At 43.5% G+C, this 20980-nt stretch overlaps 1 protein-coding gene across 3 annotated transcripts in view; it reads left to right on the top strand.

Annotated features, from left to right (window-relative positions):
• Positions 1-16054, top strand: part of LOC106563207 (guanine nucleotide-binding protein G(z) subunit alpha) — a 54915-nt gene extending 38861 nt beyond the window's left edge. For 2 of the 3 annotated variants that reach the window (XM_014128552.2, XM_045690010.1), the window contains 2 exons: positions 1990-3430; positions 14065-16054. In XM_014128552.2, coding sequence (XP_013984027.1) covers positions 2708-3430; positions 14065-14409 — 1068 coding nt within the window. In that variant the 5' untranslated portion in view covers positions 1990-2707 and the 3' untranslated portion in view covers positions 14410-16054. The remainder of the gene's footprint in view (positions 1-1989; positions 3431-14064) is intronic. The other variant, XM_014128553.2, reaches the window with a different exon arrangement.
• The last annotated feature ends 4926 nt before the right edge of the window (positions 16055-20980 follow it).

Raw genomic sequence — 20980 nt, 5'->3', positions numbered from 1 at the left:
ATTTTCAACTGTATGACAGTCTGTACATTCAGAGGGACATGGGTAATATCATTCACAAGAGCCTGAATTAAATGTGGGGTATTGTTGCATAATCATGAAAAAATACACATTACACCACCTCCTCAGCAGTTATTTTACATTTTTAAGTTTTAGTAATTTAGCAGATGCTCTCATCCAGAGCGACGAGGGTTAAGTGCCTTGCTCATCTTTTTTAAATAGTTGGCTCTGAGATTTTGAACCAGCAATCTTTCGGTTACTGGCCCAACACTCTTATCCTGTAAGCTACCTGCCGCCCAGTGCCCAGTTATCTAAAGAGACATTACCTCAGTGGAGGCAGTACGGCAACTAGAACGAAATTAGCTCTTGCACCGTTTGTTGTAATAACTCTTTTTATGGCCTCTGAAAAATCTGTGATGTGCAACTTTCTAACTGGTTTGGCTGGCTCTGCCGTTTTGAGAGCTGGTGCAATCAGGTGCCTGAAGCAGAAGAACTATACTCTTCTCTCTGTTTGCGTTGTGTGATGCTTTGTTGTGTCTTTGTTCTGCTGTGTCAGACAGTCTTTCCAAGAGTGGACCTCACTGACTTACAGCTTTGGGAAATGTGGTCTCTCTCTCTCTCTCGCTCTGTGACAGGTCAGAGGAGTGTAGTCTGGCCAACAAAACTAGGCCACAGCGGGATTTCACATTTGTTACACAGCCAATACCATACGGCCTGTCCTGTCACAATGTGCATCTATTTATCACAGAGTCCCATGGGCGTTAGCTCACTCTCAACTTGTCCGAGCACTGAATGCAGCCCTTTCACTGTAATATATGTACAGTATTTCAACACATTACATGCAGTGTATTCACACTATCATTTCATAATGTAAGCAAATGTTAATAATCCATTAAAATTGTGCAAATGTTTTCAGCATTTTGTAGACAGTATTTTTGAAGGCAATCTGTTTGTTTTCTGTTGTAGGCTAGATATCCAAAGCTGAGAGAATTGACTGTTTTTATGAACCGTGCTCCTGTAGGATCACAAGCTGGAGGTTTAGGCACAGATCATGCTTCGCAGTGGAATTAAATACTGAGGGGCACCTGTCGACTTGAGGCAGTTATTTCCCACTGTGATAGTAAATAAACAGTACCCCTTATCAGTTTACCAAGGTAGAAAGGAGAGGCCAGGGGAGAAGGGAGGGGAGGGGAGAGGCCAAGGGAGAAGGTAGGAGAGAGGCCAGGGGAGAAGGGAGTGAGAGGCCAGGGGAGAAGGGAGTGAGAGGAGAGTGGATAGGGGGAGAGACATTAATCTTGCATCTGTTTCCGTTTCACACCCTGGAAACCTTTTGTGTTTGCTTTTATGTGTGTGAATGCGTGTGTGTGGATGCACGTGTGTGTATGCATGTATGTATGTGTATGCATGTGTGTGTTTGCTTGTGTGTGACTCTGAATGGGTCTATGGTAACACAGGGCTGCTGTGGCTCAGTTGGTAGAGCATGGGGTTTGCAACGCCAGGGTTGTGGGTTTGATTCACACGGTGGGCCAGTACAAAAAAAATGCATGAAATGTATGAAATGTATGCATTCACTACTGTAAGTCGCTCTGGATAAGAGCGTCTGCTAAATGACTTAAATGTAAAATGTAAATGAGATAGATGGGAGAAACTCCTGTTAGAAATAAACAGTAAAGAGGAAATGAGCACAGAGGGACAGTATGGCTACACAGCTGGAGGGCTGAGATACAGGTCAGGGCTTTGACCAAGAGAACGTGTGCTGTGTCCTCAAATGCCTTGTAGCAGACACACACTGGCAGCTTTGCGGGTACAATCTTTTGTGTTTCACTGTCTACATGTTTATGAGTGTGCATTTGAGTATTTATATTTTGTGTGTTTGTGTTGAGATGTTTATGAAGCAGCTCACCTCTTTGTTCCTCTCGGGCTCCTATGCTCTAATTCATCATGACTCTGTGCTCATTGCTCATGTCTCTCCTCTCCTTCTTTTGTTGGCAGGAACAGGGGCTTTCAGTTGCCTGAGACGAGGAAACAGAGCAGAATATAGCCCAGAGAGAAGGAGGCAGAGAACGCGGGAAGGACTGACGTGGATGACTGCAGTCACAAAGATAGGGAATGGCGACGTGAGAGCCATGAGGGAGGAGAGCGAGGGGGTTTTGCTACACATCATCCCTGAACACTGTCTCTACTAACACCTCCCTCCCCCTTCCTGCTCCGCAAGATTCCTAAGGTGGGTAACCCCTGATATGACCCCCAGCCCCCGTGGCATCAGGTAGTCCAGCCTCAGCTCCAGGCTCTGTGTGGGCCTCCCAACATGTCCTGGTAGAGCTCTACGGCAACTCTAGTTGCAAAGCCTGGGATAAACCCACAGAAGACCAACGGACAGACCCTAGACCACGAGGATAATTAAATATTCCTGAGTCATTCCTGCTCTGTGGTTCTCATTTCTCTCTGTGTGCTCTGAGTGGCAGGTTTGAAGGAAAGTGTCTCTCTCTCTCTCTTCCCATCAAGCCCCTGCAGCATTAAGGATTCAAACATAATCCTATCCCTGCTCTGACATACATTCCTTTTTTCTTTTGCCTAGTCTCTCATCTCTGCTCTTTTTGATATTTCGGATTATTTCGGTTTGATCCCAGACACGCCATTTTTGCCACCCGGCACGTTCTCTTCTGCGATCACCACGTTTTCCTCAGTGTTCACCGCGTGGCAGACGACCATGGGTTGCCGGCAGAGTTCAGAGGAGAAGGAGGCGGCCCGGCGCTCTCGGCGGATCGACCGTCACCTGCGCTCGGAGAGCCAGCGGCAGCGGCGCGAGATCAAGCTCCTTCTGCTGGGCACCAGCAACTCTGGCAAGAGCACCATCGTCAAGCAGATGAAGATCATCCACAGCGGAGGCTTCAATCTGGATGCCTGCAAGGAGTACAAGCCCCTCATCCTCTACAACGCCATTGACTCGCTCACACGCATCATCCGCGCCCTCGCCACGCTCAAGATCGACTTCCACAACCCTGACCGCGCCTACGACGCCGTGCAGCTCTTCGCCCTGACTGGGCCGGCCGAGAGCAAAGGGGAGATCACAGCGGAGCTGCATGGGGTAATGAAGCGCCTGTGGGATGACTCAGGGGTGCAGGAGTGCTTCTGCCGCTCCAACGAGTACCACCTGGAGGATAACACTGCTTACTACCTGAACGACCTGGACCGCATCTCCTCCAACGAGTTCATCCCCACCGTGGAGGACATCCTGCGCTCCCGCGACATGACCACGGGCATCGTGGAAAACAAGTTCACCTTCAAGGAGCTCACCTTCAAGATGGTGGACGTGGGGGGGCAGCGCTCAGAGAGGAAGAAGTGGATCCACTGCTTCGAGGGCGTGACCGCCATCATTTTCTGTGTGGAGCTAAGCGGCTATGACCTCAAGCTCTATGAAGACAACCAGACGGTAAGGGAAGCCATGGGGCAACACACGCAACATTAGCCATTACACAACCAGTCAGTTCCTGTCCACACTCTGTCATCACACCCTTGGGGTGTGCTGTTATCTATGACACTGTGGTGTTCTCCTCTTCACACTTCTCAGGGTGGATTACATTTAAGGTCAATTCTTACCACACTACTTATTTTTGCAGAATTGAATATACTGTACATCATAATATGATTCAAAATGGCAGAGGCCCAAGTTGACCTCTAGCATGTGTCCTCAGAATGTTGGAGGTAAATGATCAAGTAACAACCCCTATCTAACAATTCAAAGAGGAACATGTATCTGATATTCTGTGTAGATATGATATCTATACCCAGTGAAAGCATAAAAAGGAAGACTTTATTCATAGATAGAGTGCTAACTGTTGCGAGAAGCATTGAGAGCAGATAACACATGCAACAGCACATGAGTCTGATGTTATTTCTGCTGCTTCATTACTACTTCTATACAACCTTCTGCATTCCCCTGAATGCTACTTCTCATAAAACAATATAGAATGCTTCTGTCATGGTCTACAGGAAGTCTAGATTCTCCTTATCCACAATATATTTCCCAGAAAACATGTTAGTTACAGAGAGGTTTGGATCTTACTGTTAGAGAAAGGGAGGGAAAGTTGCTGCTGTAACATAAAGCAACGTGCATCGTGTTCTTGTTTGTAACCTTTAGCTATACTCTACCTTCCTGTGGCAACTGTGGCCTGATAATTCACGTGTAACATAAATAAGACAAGATGTACTAGGTCCTGGCTGAGTTAGTACATGAAATCAATTAGTTTTAGCGAGTTATAAATACATTCTTCAGAGGAAAATGCAGTTAGGTGTTAATTGAGTTCACAGTGTAAGGTGTGAGGGTGTACCTGTGAGAATTAGCAGCTTGCGAGGGCACTGTTCAGCAGTGGGATGTCGCAGGTGCAGGAACAATTGACTTCCTGGATGAAACGGGGGGGAAATGAAGAGAAAGAAGGAGAGGAAGTCAGGAATGGAGAAGGAAAAAAGGGATTGTTAAGAATTCAGAGCCCCGACTGCTCCCCTCCCCTGTCTTTGAGAACTCAGCCAGTGGACATTATTTATGAACTCTGGGTGTGGTTGGCAGCCACAGCTGATTTGGGACCTTATCAGTAAAGTGTCTGTTGGAACAGTTTACACAGCTTTCCCCTTTATTGCAACAGGATTATTCAACCCAATGTGTTTTGAAGGTTTGAGAGATGAGCATGAATAATATGAATACTATTTGAATTGTTAATTAGATACTATGGAATGTTGATAGGCCTACACAGTGGTTAGTATTCCAATCAACATCATATGACGTGTTGTGTTCAGAGAAACATGTTGTTCTGGTACAAACCAAGTTCTGGTGTATTTCAAGCCTTCAAGCACGTCATATGATGTACGATGCTCCAGCTCCAGCAGTAGTGGTGTCTGACTCTGACACGTTTTTCTGTTAATATACTACATGGCCAGAAGTAGGTGAACACCCCTTCAAATGAGTGAATTTGGAAATTTCAGCCACACCTGTTGCTGACAGGTGTATAAAATCGAGCACACAGCAAAGCAATCTCCATAGACAAACATTGGCAGTAGAATGGCCTTACTGAAGAGCTCAGTGACTTTCAACATGGCACCATCATAGGATGCTACTTTTCCAACAAGTCAGTTCATCAAATTTCTGCCCTGCTAGAGCTGCCCAGTCAACTGTAAGTGCTGTTGTTGGGAAGTGGAAACGGAGCAACAATGGCTCAGCTGCGAAGTGGTAGGCCACACAAACTCACAGAACGGGACTGTCGAGTGCTGAAGCGCATAGAGCGTAAAAATCGGCTGTCCTCGGTTGCAACACTCACTACCAAGTTCCAAACTGCCTCTGGAAGCAACGTCAGCACAAGAACTGTTCTTTGGGAGCTTAATGAAATGGATTTCCATGGCCGACAGCCACACACAAGCCTAAGATCACCATGTGCAATGCCAAGCGTTGGCTGGAGTGGTGTAAAGCTTGCGGCCATTGGACTCTGGAGCAGTGGAAACGTGTTCTTTGGAGTGATAAATCACGCTTCACCATCTGGCAGTCCGACGGACTAATCTGGGTTTGGTGGATGCCAGGAGAACGCTACCTGCCCGAATCCATAGTGCCAACTGTAAAGTTTGGTGGAGGAGGAATTATGGCTATTATTGTAGACAATTCTGTGCTTCCATCTTTGTGGCAACAGTTTGGGGAAGGCCCTTTCCTGTTTCAGCATGACAATGCCCCCATGCACAAAGTGAGGTCCATACAGAAATAGTTTGTCGAGATCGGTGTGGAAGAACTTGAATGGCCTGCACAGAGCCCTGACCTCAACCCCATCTAGCACCTTTGGGATGAATTGGAACGCTGACTGTGAGCCAGGCCTAATCTCCCAACATCAGTGTCCCATCTCACTAATGCTTTTGTGGCTGATTGGAAGCAAGTCCCCGCAGCAATATTCCAACATCTAGTGGAAAGCTTTCCCAGAAGAGTGGAGGTTGTTATAGCAGCAAAGGGGGTACCAACTCCATATTAATGGGCATGATTTTTTAATGAGATGTTCGATGAGCAGGTGTCCACATACTTTTGGTCATGTATTGTATCTTGAAACCATAACTTCAAACCCTCACACACAATGGACACAGAATCCCCAGGTAACATTATGTCCCAATGTGTCTCATAAACCTTTGGAGCCAGATTAGAATGTGTCTGAAGAGGCAGGGATTGGCAGGGAGGCAAGCAGGGAGACATGGAGGGATTCTGAGACAGTTAGGAGGTCAGGGAGGAAGAGAGTCAGGGAGGGAGTCAGGGGGAGAGAGACAGCATTAGGGCTGGCCCAGATTCTCAGTGGCTACCTCCCTGAGATCCCCCATACCTCCTCTGAGGGAGTTGACGCCGCTCATTCTCAAATAGCAATCTCTCTCTCCCCCCTCTCACGAAGGACAGAATGACTCGGTCTTAAACAAGAATATATTTTGAGGTATTTATTTTTTTGTGTGTGTATCGGTGCAGAAATCCTTATTTGATTCACTATGAGACAAGAAGGAACCCCTGGCATTATCTCTTGGCAGTTTACTGATGCCACCGTTTTTTTTGTCAGTGTATGTGTATGTTTGATGGTCTACGTTCAACCTTATTTTTGGGACCGTTAATAATCAAAATGGACTGTGGTGGATGGGTTGACATACGTGGGGGAATGGGACAGCTAAGGATAGAGGAGTCTTTAGGTTAGAGATAGGGAGAGAGCAGGAAACAAATGATCAAGATAAAGCTTCCTAGAGAGCCATAGCAGAACTGGGAGAAGAGTGACTGAGGTTTCTCTACAATTACATGAGTAATGGAGTGGGTATGGCACTATAGTATAACATTTTAGTCATTTAGCAGACACTCTTATCCAGAGCGACTTACAATAGTGAAGGCATACATTTCATACATTTTTTTCTCCGTACTGGTCCCCCGTGGGAATCAAACCCACAACCCTGGCGTTGTAAACACCATGCAAACACCATGCTCTACCAACTGAGCCACACAGGACCACTCAACTAACCTACTCAACTCACTAACCACAGTCATCATTCAGCCATGCCCTTTAACAAAATGGACCCAGTTGCAATGGTTACCTTAAACTGCCAACATCCTTTGCACAATCGGCTGATGTTGAATGTCCAATTAAATTATATATTTTTTTGCCAAGGCACCTGATTGGATTAGATAGCCCATGTGATGTCTCTCAGCCATTGACAGACAAGAACAAATGATGAACAAACTGATGTAACAATAACATAGCTAATTGTTTAGCTTTGGAATATTGGTTTCTGTGAGCTGTAATGACTTATAGTGCTTGCCTAGCGCTTGATCTAGGGGAGAGGTGAGAAAGGGAGAGAAGATAAGAGAGAGTGGGTAGGGTGTGTGTCTGCCTGTAGATTTGATCTGCAGCGAAAGGACAGGACAGGTCCAGAGGTAATTTCAAGGAAGAGTTTGGATACAGGAGGCTGGGGAACACATGATGACCTTTGACTATGATATGCTAACATGTAATAGAGGGCTGAATGACAGCAAAGAGGACATGAATGGGCAGGATCATGAGTACTGTAACCATAGAATTAGGAATTAGATCTCGACTCTCTCTTATTCCATCACATGTAGTGTAGTGCTGAATCACTGGTAGGGCATGCTACACAGGGATTTTAGACCCACCAACCCATATTCCCTGATGCATTTACCCTGTCCCATCTCTGTCTTCATAATGAATTGGTTGCCATGGCTTCAGTTGCCTAGCAACAGACCAGTCAAACGCTCCTAATCCTGGGCTGTTGACAGTGAGCTGTGACTAGGGGAGGGGGAGGAGGACTGTACAACACACAGCAGCACTGGAGAGAATAGATATGAGGTGTGTGTGCACGTGCGTGTGTGTGTTCTGCCTGCATGGGTGCGTGTACTGTAAGTAAATGAATGTTTGTATGCGGTAGGGAGCACTCAACAACTGGGTTGCATACTGTGTGTATGTGAGGTGAGAACGAAGTACAAGGGCTTGTTGGTTGGAGTGGTGTACAGTGGACATACATTTCAAAGAGCTGTTACAGTGATCTGTGATTGCACTCTAAGCCCCATAGACATAGTAGAGATGTTAAATTAAAGTGTCCAGTGACTCCAGAGAGGATCCAGAATAGGACCACACTTATCAACAGGTTTAAAATCTCCTAAGGAGCGTAGGCATACTTTCTCACGCTTCAATTTAACAAGTTAATATGAAAGTCCTAATTAAACGAGTTAAGGTAATACAATTTTATATTAATGATTAGGGAATTATGTCTAATTGGAAACTGGGTTTCACAGCAGATAGGATGACATAGAGCAGGGGTATTCAACTCTTACCCTACGAGATCTGGAGCCTGCTGGTTTTTAGTTCTACCTGATATTGCACCCACCTTGTGTCTTAGGTCTAAATCAGTCCCTGAATAGAGGGGAACAATGAAGTGGAATAGGCTTCAAGGTCCAGAGTTGAGTTTGAGAGACATACAGTGGCTTGCGAAAGTATTCACCCCCTTGGCATTTTTCCTATTTTGTTGCCTTACAACCAGGAATTAAAATAGATTTTTGGGGGATTTGTATCATTTGATTTACACAACATGCCTACCACATTGAAGATGCAAAATATTGTTTTATTGTGAAACAACAAGAAATAACACAAAAAAACAGAAAACTTGAGCATGCATAACTATTCACCCCCCAAAGTCAATACTTTGTAGAGTCACCTTTTGCAGCAACGACAGCAGCAAGTCTCTTGGGGTATGTCTCTATAAGCTTGGCACATCTAGCCACTGGGATTTTTGCCCATTCTTCAAGGCAAAACTGCTCCAGCTCCTTCAAGTTGGATGGGTTCCGCTGGTGTACAGCAATCTTAAGTCATACCACAGATTCTCAATTGGATTGAGGTCTGGGCTTTGACTAGGCCATTCTAAGACATTTAAATGTTTCCCCTTAAACCACTCGAGTGTTGCTTTAGCAGTATGCTTAGGGTCATTGTCCTGCTGGAAGGTGATCCTCCGTCCTAGTCTCAAATCTCTGGAAGACTGAAACAGGTTTCCCTCAAGAATTTCCCTGTATTTAGCGCCATCCATCATTCCTTCAATTCTGACCAGTCTCCCAGTCCCCACCATCATGCTTCACTGTGGGGATGGTGTTCTCGAGGTGATGAGAGGTGTTGGGTTTGCGCCAGACATAGCATTTTCCTTGATGGCCAAACAGCTCAATTTTTGTCTCATCTGACCAGAGTACCTTCTTCCATATGTTTGGGGAGTCTCCCACATGCCTTTTGGCGAACACCAAACGTGTTTGCTTATTTTTTTCTTAAAGCAAATGCTTTTTTTTCTGGCCACTCTTCCATAAAGCCCAGCTCTGTGGAGTGTACGGCTTAAAGTGGTCCTATGGACAGATACTGCAATCTCCGCTGTGGAGCTTTGCAGCTCCTTCAGGGTTATCTTTGGTCTCTTTGTTGCCTCTCTGATTAATGCCCTCCATGCATGGTCCATGAGTTTTGGTGGGCGGTCCTCTCTTGGCAGGTTTGTTGTGGTGCCATATTCTTTCCATTTTTTTAATAATGGATTTAATGGTGCTCCGTGGGATGTTCAATTTTTTTAACCCAACCCTGATCTGTACTTCTCCACAACTTTGTCCCTGACCTGTTTGGAGGGCTCTTTGGTCTTCATGGTGCCGCATGCTTGGTGGTGCCCCTTGCTTAGTGGTGTTGCAGACTCTGGGGACTTTCAGAACAGGTGTATATATACTGAGATCATGTGACACTTGCAGTAGATTGCACACAGGTGGACTTTATTTAATTAATTATGTGACTTCTGAAGGTAATTGGTTGCACCAGATCTTATTTTGGTGCTTCATAGCAAGAGGGTGAATACATATGCACGTACCACTTTTCCGTTTTTTTATTTTATTTTATAATTTTTTAACAAGTAATTTTTTTCATTTCACTTCACCAATTTGGACTATTTTGTGTATGTCCATTACATGAAATACAAATACAAATACATTGATATTATAGGTTGTAATGCAACAAAGTAGGAAAAACTCCAAGGGGGATGAATACCTTTGCAAGGCATTCCACTCTTGGCTTAGCTCTTGAAACACTCACCGACTATGCAAGAAAATGTAGTCAATATTTAAACATAATTTAAGATCTCAAACTCAGTTAGTCCTTGCCTCTCATAATCCACATAGAGCATTTCTACAAAGCCACCTTCATGTTTTCTCCCAACCATGCATGTATACCAGGAGTGTCAAACTCATTCCATGGATGGCCTAGTGGCTCTGGGTTGTAGTTTTTTCATTTCAATTAAGACCTAGACAACTAGTTGAGGGGAGTATCTTACTAATCAGTGACCTTAATTAATCAATCAAGTACAAGGGAGGAGTGAAAACCCGCAGACACTCGCCCCTGCGTGGAATGAGTTCGACTTGTGATGTTAAGCAACACACAGCAAAGTGCACTGTGTTGTAACCCAACACCTTTGCCTGTAAATAATAGGGGTGTCTAGCAAGCAGTAGTAGTCATGTGAGTTAGACTTTAGAGTCCTTGATGAATGTATACATTATAAATCATAATTATTATGGTATGGAGAATGCATGGGGGACATCAATGGCAGTAAAACATTGAAACATAAAAATTACTTGTGGAACCTTCTTGAATTCAAATCATCCTGGAATTAAATGTTGTTTATAGGCTGCACATTTAGTTGAATGTTGCAGAACCCAGAGATTTTGATTGGATGTTGCAAAGAGCAGCAGCACAGTGTACAGCCAGCGAGAGGAGAGAGGACTGAGACAAGAGAGAGAGTGTATGTGTATAGAGAGCCCTTTTCTTTGAGGCTCTGCCAATTATATGGTAGTGCCATATGAAGCGAACCTTAATGAATTGAATTATGGAGGGGTGGCTCTTCACTCACTCCAGGATATATATTTACTGGAAACAAAGCATTAACACAGGGTTGAACCTCCTCATTAATACTTAAGCGTAGGCTTGTGTGTCTAGAGTGCTAAGGGAGAAGGGGCACTGCCAGGAGGCCATGGAGAGGGAGGGTGATGGTGTGTGTAGTGTCTATGGGAGGGGGAGCTTCATGCTGTGTGCTGCTACCCTGGTACCCACTCCCCTTTCCCTCCTTGCCCCTCTCCCTCAGAGAAGCTGTAACTCTTACTATGATGGAGTCGGCAGGTATGGAGTATAGAGGATCCCAAAGCACAGTGAGTGGGCTGCTGCCTTCCTCTCCACGCAGCAGGGCTCTGGCGTAGAACCTCTGAGAACACGTGGAGGGCATGAGCCACTGGCTCTGACCTTATTTAGTGTACACTGCTTAGGGCCCTGAGCTCAGTCCCTATTATCAAATCAAATTGTATTTGTCACATGCGCCGAATACAACAGGTGTGGACCTTACCGTGAAATGCTTACTTACAAGCCCTTAACCAACAGTTTTAAGAAAATAGAGATAAGAAAATATTTACTATAAACTAAAGTAAAAAATGTAATAAAAAAATAACACAATAAAATAACAATAATGAGGCTATATACAGGGGGTACCGAGTCAATGTACGGGGGTACAGGTTAGTTGAGGTAATTTGTACAGGTAGGGGTAAAGTGACTATGCATAGATAATAAACAGCGAGTGGGGGGGGGGGTTCAATGCAAATAGTCCAGGTGGCCATTTGATTAATTGTTCAGCAGTCTTATGGCTTGGGGGTAGAAGCTATTAAGGAGCCTTTTGGACCTAGACTTGGCGCTCCAGTACCGCTTGCCGTGCGGTAGCAGAGAGAACAATCTATGACGGGTGACTGGAGTCTTTGACCAATTTTTGGCCCTTCCTCTGACACCGCCTGGTATAGAGGTCCTGGATGGCAGGAAGCTTGGCCCCAGTGATGTACTGAGCCGTACGCACTACCCTCTGTTGCGCCTTTCGGTCGGATGCCGAGCAGTTGCCATACCAGGCGGTGATGCAACCGGCCAGGATGCTCTCGATGGTGCAGCTGTATAACCTTTTGAGGATCTGGGGACCCATGCCAAATCTTTTCAGTCTTCTGAGGGGGAAAAGGTGTTGTTGTGCCCTCTTCACAACTTTCTTGGTGTGTTTGGACCAGATAGTTTGTTGGTGATGTGGACACCAAGGATGCCTACTTATACCAGAGAAAAGAGCCTGCGTCTCACGCCACTGCACTGGTTCCTGTTTGGAGAATCTCTAAGCTCCACCAAGAGCTGCTTTAGATCCATAACAAGTCCGTATATTCAGATGATTGGTTCATAGAATTTATAGTATAAAGGCATCTGAGTTTATTTGCCTAGTCCCTTAACATTGCACACATCTCTCTCTCTCTTTCTCTTTCTCTCTTTCATGATCTTGTGATTTGCTCAGAGCACCATGATATTTTGTGTAACCTTTGAAACAGCAGCCCAGTCTTCGAAATGAGCTCCTCCTTCAGTCACAAGCTACTGGATACACACCACATGCCTGCAGCCTCTCCAGCCTCATACATATTTCTCTCTCACACCACACACACACACACACACACACACACACACACACACACACACACACACACACACACACACACACACACACACACACACACACACACACACACACACACACACACACACACACACACACACACACAGGCACATTCTTGCAGTACGTCTACTGTTAATCATTTTAAAACTTGGGGGCTTTAATGTAATATCAGATCTATCAGGCCTAAGGTTTTTGTTAGTCACATAGATATTGTACATCTTTGGAAAAGCATAATCCATTACTGTGCTCTACTTGCTGCATCTGTACTGATAATGTCAGTCTGATTGTTCATCTTTTCACATTTGGCTTCACCAACTGCCCAGCATGATCAGCAACTGTTTCCTTGTTATTCTTCTATAACAACTACTCTACCCAGTAATATGTGCAAATATTTTTCAGTATGCCAGTATTTTAGGGAGCTGTTAAAGTCCTCTTTGTTTTTACATTTAATGAGTTTTAGAGGTTTGAAACACAAACATTCACCAAGAGAAGACAGTTTTAGGAGAGAAATCCAACTTATCCTAGGGGTTTAGATAACGCACAGCTAACATCTCTGAGGCAGCACAAAACAAATGGGTCTTAGTCTGGTGGTAAAAAAAACAAAGAACCACAAGATATGCATATGTGTCATTTAAAATAAGCCCAAAAATACAGTCTAGCAATCATAGAAAGAGAAGAGACCGTGAAGTTGTGTTTTGGGCAAAGCCTACGTCAGGCAGGCTATGCTTATGCTTCCATGACTAAAGCTGAAGGGTTGCGTAAATATGTCATCACTGAGTATATGTTGGGCTTAAGAGATGTACTCAACCTATCAAGTCTATTCTGTCGCTTAGTCCAACTGTTCACACTGGCAATTGTTCCGGTACATGGTTAAGTTCAGAGTAACACACATAATACCTTTGATTTGTGATACATTTCATACTCATCTGACCTAAAAAACAAGTCTTTGATGTGTTATTTTACTGTGCATAGTTCCAGTAACTCAGTTAGTGTTTATGTGGGCAGTAACATTTCTCTACTCATGCTAAGGTTACTGACAGAGAGGAGACATGTGCTCTGTTTTCCTGCGGGATGAGAGTTTAAGTGCAGATCTTTGTCTGACCGAGTCGTCAGTACATGCTTACACAACATAGAAGCCACACCTTTGGCTGCTTGAGTGGAAATCTGTGACGTGCAGAGCAATAGCCACAAATATTATTTTATCTACACTATAGGTTCAAAACCTTTTCTCATTTTCAATGCGTTATTGGCAACATTGTATTACATTTTTGGGCAGATATAACAGTTGAAGCAAATCATATTCACAATCAATAAAAATGATAGATTAAATACACGAATTAATTTAACACAATCAAGGCTACAAACAGCCTGTATGTAAAATAGCATTCAAAGGATCCTGTGAGATAGCTGGTTCATTGTTTGTTGAACAGCCATTCTCCCACATATCAATAGGCTGTGTCTCATGTCAGTACGCAAACAAAAATTCTCATCATTGACTCTTCTCTCTCTCTCCCTCCCTCCTCTCTACAGAGTCGTATGGCAGAGAGCCTGCGTCTGTTTGACTCCATCTGCAACAACAACTGGTTCACCAACACCTCACTCATCCTCTTCCTCAACAAGAAGGACCTGTTGGCCGAGAAGATCAAGCGCATCCCTTTGACCGTGTGCTTCGCCGACTACAGAGGTCAGAACACCTACGAGGAAGCAGCGGTCTACGTGCAGCGCCAGTTTGAGGACCTCAACCGCAACAAGGAGACCAAGGAGATCTACTCGCACTTCACCTGCGCCACAGACACCAGCAACATCCAGTTTGTGTTCGATGCAGTCACAGATGTGATCATCCAGAACAATCTCAAGTACATTGGGCTGTGCTAGGACTGGGGAAAGGGTGGGGGGATAGCGGGCTACTTGGCAGCAGTAGGCCCGCTCGCTACCAGGCACGGTACACACAAGGTCTGCCTGTCTGTCCGTCTCTTTGAGGAAGTGGAAGAAAGAAAAAACCTGCAAGGGGGTTGGGATTGTCAGGGACAGGCTATAGGTTCAACCGACCTGCTTGAAATGTTAGAGTTGAGGGTCAAAGGTCAAGATGGGATTCATCCAAGGTCAGCAAATGTGTTTGCACTGAATATATAAGTATGTAGAGACACACAAACACACATGTACACACACATCCGTATTTTTGCTCACACACAAGGACTTGGGATCAACTGTCAAGCATTTGTTTGACATGGAAACACTGGAAACTGAAGACCGTGTCCCCTACCCTCTGCCTGCCAAACTTGGGATTGAGCACTCCGAGTTCTTTACTGTCAGTTTCAAAGTTACATTTGTCTTTTTAGGTTGTTTGATTTACCTGAGTCAATGAATGCTGCTTTGCGAGAAGAATTTTGAAAATCAATAATTTCCTTTGGATTTTTCTCCCTGAAAAGGTGGGTTCACCTGGCAAGGTATAGGGAGATGACGAGTCACAGATGTCCTGAGAAAATCGTACGAGGACATGACTTACTGTATGTCACAGGGTTTCCGTCCGTAGGAGAAAACTTCCACAGTCTAAAGCTGAAGTAAAGGGTATTTATCTACACACATTGGATCTCATTTTTTGAGGGCTGAATGGCTCTTCAAGGTTATTCTGTTGGTCTTTCTTTATTTGTCAAAACCTGCCTTTTAGAGCAGGTCTCTGACTTACCAGGAGAGTGTTTCACGCCATAGAGTCATCGAGTGTTCTCTAAGATCATTCCAGTTTCCAGCAACAAAGACTTAAAAAACAGTGCCAATTTTAGTGTAAATAAAAACAGTGCCAATTTTAGTGTAAATAAAAACAGATCCCATCAATAATATTATCTTTTGGGTTTTTATTGACAGAAACAATAAAACATGCATGATTTTGTTACTTTGGGATATTGATACATTTTTCTTTCAGATATGATTTTTTTTTATTTTAGGTTTAACTAATATATTCCCCAAAAATATATATAAAAGTCAAACACTGTGTACGATTGTACAGCTGTTGTCTAAGAGGAATTTATTGAAAAGAGTTCTATAAATTGAGATTATGATGATGATGATGACGATGGTGATGACACCAATGACAAGCTCGTTACAAACCCAGCATGAGAACATAAAGTGGGTGGAGGGAGGATTAAAGGAGAAAAGTTAAGACTGCAAAAAATATGAATTAGAAAAAACAAACGTTTCAGTTTAATCCTCCTTGCGTTGTCTATGTGGACGTTGTTATACAGTGGGTTTGATGTGTAAATATGCTGTAAGGTTCACCATAAAAAAAGGATCAATAAAGGGTTGAGTTAGGATACAGTGAGAGAGAGAGAACGTTAAAGCGAGAGAGAGAGAGGGATGAAAGCCCCGCTCTACTCTCCAACCCTCAACTTTTCAGCGAAGAGGATGATGTGCAAACTCAGCTAAGGGCTTCAGGCTTGACTTTACAGGATGTCCAGTTCAACAAAAAAACAGCCAATTTACAACAACTATAAAAAATAATACAAAATAAAATGAATTATGCAAATCCTGGTTGTGCAGAGAATGTGTTTTTGGGTGGTGGTCATGGGTAGGGTGGGAGTATACAGGGAAATACATGCAGCTATGTTTCAGATCTGCATGAGAAAAGTTTCCACAAATATCATTCCAGACACTGTGGCTGATGAAGCACTTATGCCACTAATTCTAATCTCACACCACGCTCCCACTATTTCCCTCCATAAAGTATTTTCCAATTTGTGAGTTGGACATGCAGTTCCTAAATCATCTCTCTCTCTTCTCTCCTAAATAACCCTAAAAAGAGCCTGTTCTTTTCTGGGCCACCATGCTGCACTACCAGGGAGGGACACATAATTAACACACAATTAGAGTAGGCAATTCAATTACTGGTAAATTGATTTATGTAATGAGAATTGTGTTGCAGCAGAGACGTGACGGGGTGGCAGAGGTGATTAGGATGACCACACATTCCACTCTAATTAGAGCACAAACCCTGTATGACCTTTTCCTACTGCAAATGGTTACACAGGTCACTGTTTGGCCAGCCACGGAGCCTCCTGCTTATTTAGAATGTATAGCAGAATCTATGCATTATTGCTTCATTAAGTTAGCTTGCATGGAATGATCGACGTGACTGAGTAAAAACAAAGGACAGTGTCTGTCAGAGCCGTGCCGGATTACTCAATTTCAACCCTGACCTGCTGACCCTGTAGCTGGACCTGGTTTTAACCTTGTTGACATCTACGCCTCAGAGAGAGAGAGAGAGAGTGAGAGATCCACCAAGACTCATATTTTGTGAGTATGGTTATGGTGTAATAGTAACAGTAACAATGGGCATTTGTTTGAGTTGTAAAATGTAAATGAATTCCAGTGAAAAGAAAGCAAAGGCCTGCTAAAATCATACCTGGTGGCTGTCATGAGGAGTGATACCAACTGAGTAAGAGACTACAGAATACTTTTGAATTACTGGAAGGGAGGTGAATTTAAAGACATATGGAGAGCAAACAGACTTAAAACCGTCAATGTTTTCAATCATTCATCCATCATGGAAATATAATTTCAAAGCTTCAGTACAAAATATATCTTACATCACATGGCAGAGGCAATAACCACTGAGGTGCTGTGGACACAGTATGTTTTTTAATGTTGTTGGTGGGTGAAGTGGAAACTATGTGGAACAAAGCAAGCAGCAGCCATACATGGAAACAAGTTTTGCACTCACAAAATTGTTAGGAATTATAACATTGAGGGCCAGAGCAATGTTTCTGGAGCATGCTTTGTGTTTCCACCAGAAATGCTCTTAAGGCATCTACTGGTGTTGAAATGCATTGTGTGCTCACTTGTAAAGCAAATGGCTTTATCTCTATTTGCTTTGTATCTTCTTGCTGTAACTCAGTGGGATCACAACTCAATTTTTATAGATTTTTGTGCAATTTGCAGCATATGACAGACACCTCAAAAGACTCCAGTCGATTTTCTCAAGTGTATTAGTAATAGACGGTGACTGAAGATGCCCTTTGCCAACAGAGGTGTTGAACATACACAATATTTTGATAAAACAAACAATGACAGGCCCAAATTCCACACTGAAAGTCAGAGAGGACATGTGAATGTCTATTCAAACGTCATCATTCAGCACAACTGTAATATGATCCTGTGCTGAAGGGCTTAACTGTCATATTTGTCTGTTTTGTCTCTGTCACTGAAAGGCTCAAATGGCTTCGCAACAGGATCGGATGAATGTCAGGGAGGTGAGGGGTGCAATTAAGCCTCATACACTGTTTTACAGTCAATCACTATTGATCAGGGATGAAATGGAATTACACCTAGGGTGAGAAGGAGCTATTAACTCACATGCATTCGGGTTAGTGCCATTAAAAGGACATTAGTTGGCACACGGTGGCAGACAGTGATCCTGTTAAGACTTCCCTCTCAGGCACCAGGCCTGGGACCTATTTGACAGTTGGACAATCCTTTATAATTATAAGATAGGGGGATAATGTTTTATGTAGGTAGTATGTGGGGAAAAATCAAACCTGTTTTGCATGACACAGCAGTATGCATGGATGGCTCTGTATCTGGACCTATGCTGCCTCCCTGTGGGTGAGAGTGGAACTTGCAGCAGCAGTGACAGATTCACAGCATACTGAGAAAGAAGACACCTGTCTGAAAACAGAGGTGGGATATTATTTCATAAATATATCTAACATTGCCCACTCCCCACCAGCTAGATAATTGCCCACTTCAAACAGTGCTTAACCAGAGAGGCCTCTACATGTCTCCCCCTGAGACTTTTCCAGCTGATGAGAGACTCTCTGTAGCCAATCAATTCTTAATGAGAAAGAGGAATTAAGCCTCTAGAGCTATCGATCATTTCAATGATTGGTCTTATTCACTTCCATCACACAGACAGTATCATCTGCAGTAATTTGGAGGACCTTGGCAATCAGTTTCATTTTTCTCTGTATACTTTTGAGAGCTTGTGTGTTCAACCATACTAACTAGAGAAGAAAGAGTGGGACCACTGTTCTTACTAAAGAATACAAACTAAACACATACTTCAGTTTCATTACTGTAACTTTCCAGGATTTCTCATCATTGCATAGATGGAATAGACTGCAGCTGGTTGCACATAGCCCTATACCCCCTTCATAGAAGCTAGCTGCCTTTAGCGCCTACTGATGAAGGTATCTTCTTCCGGGGGGCCTTTTGTTAAGAGCCACTATGCTCGGTATGAATGTGAACACGGTTGCCCATTCATAGAAGCGAACTACCTTTACCACCTGTTGATGAAGGTATCTTCTTCCCGGAGGCCTTTTGTTAAGAGCCCCGACGCTGTTTCTAGAACCGTATAGCAATTGAGAATCGATTCACGTTAAGATGGAGTATTTGGCTGTTTTGGCTGCCAGAGCGAGTCTACCTCTGAAGAGAACATCGGTAGCCTCACCTGCACTCTTTAAAGGCCCAGTGCAGTCAAAAACGTAATTTTCAAGTGTTTCATATATATTTTCACACTATGAGGTTGGGATAATACTGTTAAATTGTGAAAATTATGATAAATGCCCTTTAAGTGTAAGAGCTGTTTTAAACAGCTTGTTTTGGTGGTACGAAGTTTTGACCTTCCATGGGGACACCACCATGTGGTAAATTAGTTTATAGACCAATAAGAAAGAGAGTTCCAAACCTCTCTGTCAATAACAGCTAACTTTCAGTTTCCCCATCCCCACTCAGACCACTCCCAGACAGTCCAAGCAAAAATCACAGTAAGGTGATCGCTCCGCCATTTCCTGTTTGCAAAAATTCTACTAGTTCGCCTAATTTCAGTTTATGTGACAAAACAAGCAAGTACAGTGTAGAGAATCATTGTACCATCTAAACCGCTGTGAAATATATTTTCCATAATTCAAAATATTGTATATTCAGCTGTTTGAAGCTGGTGTAAAAAAACAAAAGTAAAAGATGCAAAAACAAAACTTAAGATAGATGAAGCATAGGAATAGCGTACATAGAACAGATCTACCGCTTCTTAGTCTTCCTTTCAATGAGAATGAAAGATCACTAACTCACATTTCTATGTGAATTTGGTCAGTTCGCCCAAAAAGTTACATATTGCAGCTTTAATTGTTACCCAGAAAGGATTTGATATTGAGATAAAAAAAAGTGCTGCGTTGCGATTTAGAATTCTTCATTATTCTAGCTATGGGAACACCCAAAACATGTTGTTGGTTGGAATGGCCATATGCGCTAGATATGCAGGTAACTGCCAAAATAAAGGAAATATGAACATAAAGTGTCTTATGGGCCACCACAAGCCAGAACAGCTTCAATGCACCTTTCATAGATTTTACAAGTGTCTGGAACTCTATTGGAGGGATGTGACACCATTCTTCCTCAAGAAATTACATAATTTGGTGTTTTGTTGATGGTGGTGGAAAATGCTGTTCAATGGCGAACGTGCATAAAAATGGCAGAATTCAGATATGATATCATTGTTTTAGCACTATCCACTGACTTTTATAAAAACGTTTTTTATCAAATTGCTTGTGTCTTGAAGCAAAAATTGGGATCATATATACTCTGCTAATGACCATACAAAAAAAGACACAGAGAACAATGTACAATTAAGCAAACTAGCAAAATGAGGAATTTGTGATAAGTGCATGGGGGCTGCCGTCTTTATGCACCTCTGCTAAAAGGTTGAGATCAGGTGACTGAGATGGCCATGGCATAGGACCCTAGAGGCTCCCGAGTGATGCAGCAGTCTAAGGCACTGCATCTCAGTGCCAGAGGCGTCACCACAGTCCCTGGTTTGAATCCAGGCGCTATCACATCCTGCCGTGATTGGGAGTCCCATTGGGCGGTGCATATGGGGGGTGGCAGGCAGCCTAGTGGTTAGAGTATTGGGCCAGTAACCAAAAGGTTGCTGGATCAAATCCCAGAGCTGACAAGATAAACATATGTTCTTCTACCCCTGAGCAAGGCAGTTAACCCCCTATTCCCCAGGTGCTAATGTTGATTAAGGAAGCCCCCTGCACCTCTCTGATTCAGAAGGGATGGGTTAAATACAGAAGACACATTTCAGTTGAATACATTCAGTTGCACAACTGATTAGGTACCCCCCTTTCCCAATTGGCCCAGCATTGTCTGGGTTTGGCTGGGGTAGGCCATCATTGTAAATAAGAATTTGTTCTTAACTGACTTGCCTAATTAAATAAATAAAAAAAGTACAGTCAATGCTTATGAACTTAAGTTTATGTGAATTTCCATATCATTGACACTAACAAAAGGGTTGAATTGTTCAACATGTGCAGTGAACATGGCTTTGATGATGAAAGGTACATCATATATTTGTCATCTCCCTATCAGGCCACTGCATGCTGTGACATGGGCTTGGATGGTGACACACATCTTCTTCAAGCTTCCTGACTGAATTCTGGGGTCTTCAGTGGTTCCG

This window comes from Salmo salar, chromosome ssa11 (genome assembly GCF_905237065.1).
Source record: "Salmo salar chromosome ssa11, Ssal_v3.1, whole genome shotgun sequence".
In the NCBI taxonomy this organism is placed as follows: domain Eukaryota; kingdom Metazoa; phylum Chordata; class Actinopteri; order Salmoniformes; family Salmonidae; genus Salmo; species Salmo salar.
Note: the sequence above shows the minus strand (reverse complement) of the source record. Positions and strands in the feature narration are given on the sequence as shown.